Source organism: Schistocerca cancellata, chromosome 10 (assembly GCF_023864275.1).
Source record: "Schistocerca cancellata isolate TAMUIC-IGC-003103 chromosome 10, iqSchCanc2.1, whole genome shotgun sequence".
Taxonomy (NCBI): Eukaryota; Metazoa; Arthropoda; class Insecta; order Orthoptera; family Acrididae; genus Schistocerca; species Schistocerca cancellata.
In genome coordinates, this window is record NC_064635.1 from 67,474,958 (window position 1) to 67,483,120 (window position 8,163).

General features: G+C 38.4%; 1 protein-coding gene across 1 annotated transcript in view; it reads left to right on the top strand.

Moving 5' to 3' along the window:
• LOC126106704 (zinc finger protein 622) overlaps positions 1 to 5,910 on the top strand; it is a 31,391-nt gene extending 25,481 nt beyond the window's left edge. Inside the window, exon 3 of the mRNA XM_049913085.1 lies at positions 5,198 to 5,910. Coding sequence (XP_049769042.1) covers positions 5,198 to 5,309 — 112 coding nt within the window. The 3' untranslated portion in view covers positions 5,310 to 5,910. The remainder of the gene's footprint in view (positions 1 to 5,197) is intronic.
• The last annotated feature ends 2,253 nt before the right edge of the window (positions 5,911 to 8,163 follow it).

Here is an 8,163-nt window from a genome sequence, read left to right on the forward strand (position 1 = left end):
CTTTCCATAATCTTTCTTCTAAGATAAGTCGTGGGGTCAGTATTGCCTCACGTGTTACAACATTTCTACAGAATCCAGACTGATCTTCCCCAAGTTCGACTTTTACCAGTTTTTCCATTCGTCTGTGAAGAATTCACGTTAGTATTTTGCAGCTGTGACTTATTAAAGTGATAGTTCAGTAATTTTCACATCTGTCAACACCTGCTTTCTTTGGGATTGGAATTATTATATTCTTCTTGAAGTCTGAGGGGGTTTCACCTGTCTCATAAATCTTGCTCACGAGATGGTAGAGTTTTGTCAGGACTGGCTCTCCCAAGGCTGTCAGTACTTCTAATGGAATGTTGTCTACTCCCGGGGCCTTGTTTTGACTTAGGGCTTTCAGTGCTCTGTCAAACTCTTCACGCAGTATCATATCTCCCATTTCGTCTTCATCTACCTCCTCTTCCATTTCCATAATATTGTCCTCAAGAACAATGCCCCTGTATAGAACCTCTATATACTCCTTCCACCTTTCTACTTTTCCTTCTTTGCTTAGAACTGGGTTTCCATCTGAGCTCTTGATATTCATGCAAGTGGTTCTCTTTTCTCCAAAGGTCTCTTTAATTTTCCTGTAGGCAGTATCTATCTTACTCCTAGTGAGATAAGCCTCTACATCCTTACACTTGTCCTCTAGCCATCCCTGCTTAGCCATTTTGCACTTCCTGTCGATCTCATTTTTGAGACGTTTGTATTCCTTTTTGCCTGCTTCATTTACTGCATTTTTATATGTTCTCCTTTCATCAATTAAATTCAATACATTACCCAAGGATCTCTATTAGCCCTCGTCTTTTTACCTACTTGATCCTTCACTATTTCGTCTCTCAAAGCTACCCATTCTTCTTCTTCTGTATTTATTTCCCCCATTCCTGTCAATTGTTCCCTTATGCTCTCCCTGAAACACTGTACAACCTCTCGTTTAGTCAGTTTATCCAGGTTCCTTCTCCTTAAATTCCCACTTTTTTGCAGTTTCTTCAGTTTTAATCTACAGTTCATAACCAATAGATTGTGGTCAAGGTCCACATCTGCCCCTGGAAATGTCTTACAATTTAAAACCTGGTTCCTAAATCTCTGTCTTACCATTATATAATCTATCTGAAACCTTTTAGTATCTCCACAGTTCTTCCATGTATACAACCTTCTTTTATGATTCTTGAACCAAGTGTTAGCTATGATTAAGTTATGCTCTGTGCAAAATTCTACCAGGCATCTTCCTCTTTCATTTCTTAGCCCCAATCCATATTCACCTACTACGTTTCCTTCTCTTCCTTTTCCTACTCTCGAATTCTAGTCACCCATGACTATTAAATTTTCGTCTCCCTTCACTACCTGAATAATTTCTTTTATCTCTTCATACATTTCATCAATTTCTTCATCATCTGCAGAGCTAGTTGGCATATAAACTTGTACTACTGTAGTAGGTGTGGGCTTCGTATCTATCTTGGCCACAATAATGCGTTCACTATGCTGTTTGTGGTAGCTTACCCGCACTCCTATTTTTTTATTCATTATTAAACCTACTCCTGCATTACCCCTATTTGATTTTGTATTTATAACCCTGTATATAGACTTGACCAGTAGGGATCTGACATTCCACGCCAGTTTTCTTTCTCCTGATAACGACGTCCTCTTGAGCAGTCCCTGCCCGGAGATCAGAATGGGGGACTATTTTACCTCCGGAATATTTTACCCAAGAGGACGCCATCATCATTTAATCATACATTAAAGCTGCATGCCCTCGGGAAAAATTACGGCCGTAGTTTCCCCTTGCTTTCAGCCGTTCGCAGTACCACAACAGCAAGGCCATTTTGGTTAGTGTTACAGGGCCAGATCAGTCAATCATCCAGACTGTTGCCCCTGCAACTACTGAAAAGGCTGCTGCCCCTGTTCAGGAACGACATGTATGTCTGACCTCTCAACAGATACCCCTCCATTGTGGTTGCACCTATGGTACGGCTATCTGTATCATTGAGGCACGCAAGCCAAAATCCAATATATAATACAATATAAGGAAAAGGAAGAGAGGGATTAGGATACAACTGAATAAATTAGAGCTTTGGTGGTAAAAGTATGTAAATTAGCTTTTTATTTCTGTGTGAACATGGTATTTGGGAGGAGTGGATAATGTTAATGTTTGTATGTTCCAGTGACTTGCAAGAAGCCACAGTTACACACTTTACAGTTTGTGTTCTGAAAATGTAGTTTGTGTGTGCTAGTCACTTTAACAGTCAGCTTGGGAATGTCTTGAGTGCTGTCCAATTTGGACTTTGTTAGAATGTGCTGTGGGCACTGTGTGATTGTGTGTGGGGTTACATATTCAAATTTTCACTTTCTTCAAACTGAATTAAGTGAAATACATTTCTTGGCAGGGAGAACTGGCTTTCAAAAACACAAGCTGTTCTTATGGTAAACTTTGCTCTTTTTCAGTCGCTCCAGGACCTGCACAGTTACACTAGGATCTGTTCCACCTTATTGTGTATGAAAAGCGAATGATGGCTTTGACTGATGAAGAAATTTACCTATCAGATCAACCGAGGACTTATTTGATGAGCAAGTGTGACTAAATGCTTTGTCAAGACATCACTAATGAAACATTTATTTAACAAGTTTGAAATTGGACCACTGCAAGCTAAAAGTGGCAATAGAATCTCTTCCATTTTATGGCACGGACACAGCCAAATGTCGTCATCCACAGATGGTAGGACTACCAGAGGAACACCCAGCAGTAATTGTGACCACCTCAGCCAACGAACATCAGACTGGGTGTTTTAATATTTACAGCTCAAAGATGAACATTGTATATGTGCTGGCTCCAGCGGAATATTCTGTTAATGCCAGCATCACTGATGGTCGTGAAAAATGCTAAAGTTCTGAAATCCTTTTCTAGAAACTACATTGCCAACCACAGGTGAAATAAATAAATGAATGACTACAGTCCTCCACTAGTCTTGCCTGTGTGTCATTTGGTCCACTGAGATAAATACCAGAGATGATAATGAAAGACCAAATAAAGTTTCAGTTTACAATTCGATGATGGTACCAAATTAGTGACACAAAAGTGATATGTGGACAACCTATGATAGTACATAGTAAAGTTCAATCCGTTTCATCTGTACTCGTTTTGGAGAATATTCAGAACTAAGTGGCAAGGTAGAGGCCTCAACTTTAACATCTGTAAATAAGAGCACACAAGAAGCATCTACACAGCTAGGATTTGCTGTCAGTGGCAATGGGGAGGAGGAAGATGAGGGTGTAACACCTTATCTATAATGAGATCATTGTAGGTGGAGCACTAGTTTGAATTGTGGAAGAAAATTGACTGTGCCATTTTGAAGGAACTGCCCCAGAATATATTGTTCGTGATATAAGAAGTCATAGAAAACGTAAATCTGTTTGGCCAGATACGAATATAAACTGCCGTCGTAAATAAGAGTCCAGTAATGCGACTTCCCACTGCACCGTCTATCATTGTTTCCGCTGAGACTCTCGGGATCCCATTAGCGAGATTGTGTTGAAAAAACAGTCACATTTTGACAAGCGTTATATTCATGTTCTACTGGTGAAGTGATGAGTATCAGCATTCTTATGTCAGCTCACTTATTGCCCATAATTGATATATGATTTGTGTGTTTCCAGACCTATGAAAATATTGCACTTATTTATTCTTTAGCTACACCCACCACATTACAAATATTTAGACTTTTCTTATTATTTAACAGCCATTTGGTCCACTAATCGATCTACTCATAGTATTGCAAAGATTTAATATCCACGGGACCAGCACTTCTTAATCCTCTTATACAGCGCCGCCGCCCCCCCCCCCCCCCCCCCCCCCCCCAAGAAGAGAGACCTTAACTCCTAGTTACTCTTGGTTTGAAACAAGTCCTGTTTTAGAAGTATTAAATTTTGATAAAGAATATAATTAATGACTTAGCCAACTTCTGATACTTAATGGTTTTTGACTGTATAATTAATTATACGAATGTTTGCAGGCTCACCTCATTTGAGGAACAACGTCATAAGCAAGGATTTTTTTTTTTCTTTAATCACCACCAGAAGTTACTGTGCTATTCAGTTGTTGATTTTGTCAGTTGCTCACACAACTGACAATGATACTCAATTGAGCACTCAACCAAAATTGATGAACTGTTGCTTTCTGCTCTAGCAGTTCTATTACAAAATAAAAAGTTTTCAGCATTTTTATTAGTTATCTTCTGGTGACAGGCAAGTGTATTCTTTATAGTTACACAGTTTATAACTCATTCCTGCTCTTTTTACACCAAAATACTTTTCTATAAGAGCATCTCAGCGATGTGCTATGAAATCGCACATCTTTCAAACTTTTAGCAAATCTCGCAATTTTAGTTTTCAGTAAACACAAATATTATTTCAATAAAATCATTATTTATTATGTACAGTACCATACATGGTGTAGGTGGTGAAGTTCTTGGTGATAGTGTCTAAATTCTGTATTGCTACACCCTTTCATTCGTAAGTTCTGTTTCTCTCCAAATGCTGCTTTCTGAGAAATTTCAGATTGTAAGAAATACAAATGTGCGGCATACTGCCACCACCACAGAAATATTAATTACCTGTATATCCTTATAATTTCTCACCGATACAGCCTTCCACTGCTTTTCGGTGATGACCATACCAGAAAGTTCTACTCTGTGCCTGGCATCAGCACATTCCCAGCTGAAACGAGAACCTGTGAAATATAAAATCCTCTTCCTCCATATAACATTAGCAGACTTCCTACAGAGAGACAGTTGAAAAGTGTCAGCCATAGACTTGCAATTTTACCTTACACACACACACACACACACACACACACACACACACACACACACACACACACACCCTTAGAACCATGTTAACTGGCTTACATGCAGGCCACTATACAGTTCTACCATGCTGATTCTTTGAGAAGAACATCATAACCAAGGAAACCATGGAAGGTGTGTGTATGGAGAAGGGATTGGTGCTCCAGGAATACGTATGTTTGTTTGTTAGCATGTTTGTGGCGAATGTAGCATTTACTTCTTTCATTATTTGTATTACATCCAGGACTTCCAGATTGAATTAACATATTAACATTGAACACATGCTACAATTAAATACTCATTTATTAATTGAGATTTTTTTTTTATTTATGTTGCAGGAAAGCCCGGGATATACATTACATGAAACGACTGCAAGCAAAGTACAGCACCAAACTGGGTATGCAAAACAACAAGCTGCAGAAGCACTTCCGGCCACAAGTCAACTTCTGAGATGTTGGGTGTCAGTTGGATCAGTGCTGGAATGTCTTCAATTTTTTGTGTGTGTCTAACTGAACAGTAATTGAGCTAAGATTGCTTTGAACTAGTGTGAGAAAGTTGTGGGTGCTGCAGAGTCATCAGATGTGAGAGTGGTTTTTTGTCAGTACAGAGCCATACTGTGCATTTCAAACAACAGCACCCCCCACAGAGAATATTCGAGACAGTGATAAGTTTGCCATTCATGTATGGTGTGATGAGTTGCAACCAGGATTTAAATACAAGTAGTTTTTATATTTGGACAGTGTAATTATCAAGCAGTTAAAGGTGTTTGCAACATTCTTTCAGTTAGTACCCTGAAGATGGGTTCTTATATTCTGAGCGGTACTCTGTCATATGTTACTTCTAATTGTTCATAGTAGTATCATTACAATTATGTTAACTGTGTTTGCTTTTACATTACCTGAATTGTTGCACCTCATTTAAGTAGCTGTAAATGTATATATGAAACTGATGTATATCACATATTGTTTATTTATTGTGAGTGGAATTGTATGTTGAAAAACAACTCCCCAATCTGTAGACAAGGTGCTGAGCTGTAGGGAGATCATGGGTGGGAGGGGTGGGGGTGGGGGGGGGGGCCTTGTGTTCAGTAATTAGTTTACAGTGTTTCTCTTGTTGAGATCCTTATGTACTGCTTGTTGCAGGAGTTGAATGGCTATATTTTTTACATATTTGTCAAACATGTGTTCTTCAAAACTCAACCAATTGTTGGTTGTATTTTGTTGGGGGCTATTGTTATTCTGAATTGTGAAATCTTCAATTTTGGATTAATTAGCACATTGGTTTTGATGCTTCTCATATTGTTAAGACTAACATGTGAGTCTGCAATGTTTATAAGTTGAGCATTTCACAAACTACTGCATTCCTGGTATGGGTGTGTACTTAATCTGTTTATAGTGTGTGTGTTGCTGAGCTGTGCGCAACACATGTTAAGAGGTGATAAATATTTTGAAAGTTTTTGTATGTGTAAAATTCATTCTTGCTATTGTATACTTGGTACATGAGACACAATGTGTTCCTGATATTATGGTTTCATTCATCAAATACAGGATTAATGATGGTGCTGATTGTCACATGGATGTCATAATAAAGATGCAGAATTATTTTTGAATTGAATTTTTTATATGTATCTGATAATCTTTTATACTGTTTCCGAGGAGGAAACACTAAATAATGTGACCTGCTAAACCATCACTTCATAAGTCACACTCGGAGTGCACTGGAAACTGCTGGAAGTCTCAAAACTAAAGAAAGAAGAAGAAGAAGAAATCTCCTGTAGAACATTGGCATGTTTAAGTTAAACATACAAAGATCTTGCTTTCGTTATTTTTTTTTTTTATATATTGAAAGCACCTGAAGATCCATCCAGTTTATATGAAAACCCTTCTTTTGCAGTGTCACTCAGCAACTAAATGGTGATGATTAACACAGCTCCAAACAGGATCAGGAATTTATCTCACATTAAAGTCTTGAGGAAAATAGCAAAATCTCATAAAATATCTTGAGGAATGATAAACCATGTTGCCCTCTCTTAATGGGCATGTAATGTAAGAACTACCCTGGAGTGCAACAAATGGGTTAATTGTGTGTCAATGAGCTATCTGTCATGGTCTTCATGCAGTTTCCCGCGTGCTTGAAACGAGCAGTTGACATCTGGCTTTCACTCACACCTGATACGCTGCTTCAGACAGAGAGCTTCTATGAAGTTTGGAAGGTAGGAGATAAGGTACTGGCAGAATTGAAGCTGTGAGGATGGGTCAGGAGTCGTGCTTGGGTAGAGCTCAGATGGTAGAGCACTTGACCACAAACGGTAAAGGTCCCGAGTCCAAGTCTTGGTCCGGAACACAGTTTTAATCTGCTAGGAAGTTTACATCAGCGCACACTCTGCTGCAGAGTGAAAATATCATTCTGGAGCCAGATTTTTGGTACATTTGCCAGAACATCAGCTCAAAGTGAAAGTGGAAACAATGGCTTATTTACAAAAAAGGAATTATGTAGAAGAAAACTCGGTTTGGATGGTGATCAAAAAGATGTCCTAATGCTTAGTTAATAAGGCAAGTATCGCAAGGACACAGTTGAATAAGATGTTAATGAAACTATATACTATTTCCCATTGCAGAAATTTAACTTGCTGTTACAACAAACACATACAAAGCTGTAATCCGAACATGTATTTACTTTCCTTAATTATTTTTTCCACGAGATTATATTTGTGATATTGTATGTTATAATGATTTTAGAAGAAGCATATACCTTTTTGATACATATCAACATAAGAGTACACATGTCAACATAAGTATTAACTGTAACTACCGTAACACTGAATACTGTTGCGTTGTGGGCAAAATTAAAGTTAGATTTACAAGGAGGTGCCAAAAAAAACCAGTATTATTTTTTAAAAGCTACATATTTTCAAATTGTTTACAAAACAACCTTGTCCCGTTCAATGTACTCTCTATTATAACTAATACATTTGTCCCACCTGTTTGAAAAATTTTTTTATGGTCATCTTTAGAAATGGCAGACAGCTCCTCCCTTGTTTGTTTGTTTGTTTGTTTTTTTGCTTGATTTCTTCAATGTTGTCAAATCAGAATCCTCACATACCCCTTTTCATGCATGGGAATAAGAAAGAGTTGCACGGAGCCAGGTCAGGCAAGTAAGGTGTGTGGGGCAGCGGAACCGCGCCATTTTTAGCCAAGAACTGTCTTAACAGAGACATCTGTATGTGTAGGTGTGTCATCGTGGTGGAAGAACCAGTCTCCTGTCTGCCAAAAATCAGGTCACTTTTGACGAACACTGTTGTGCA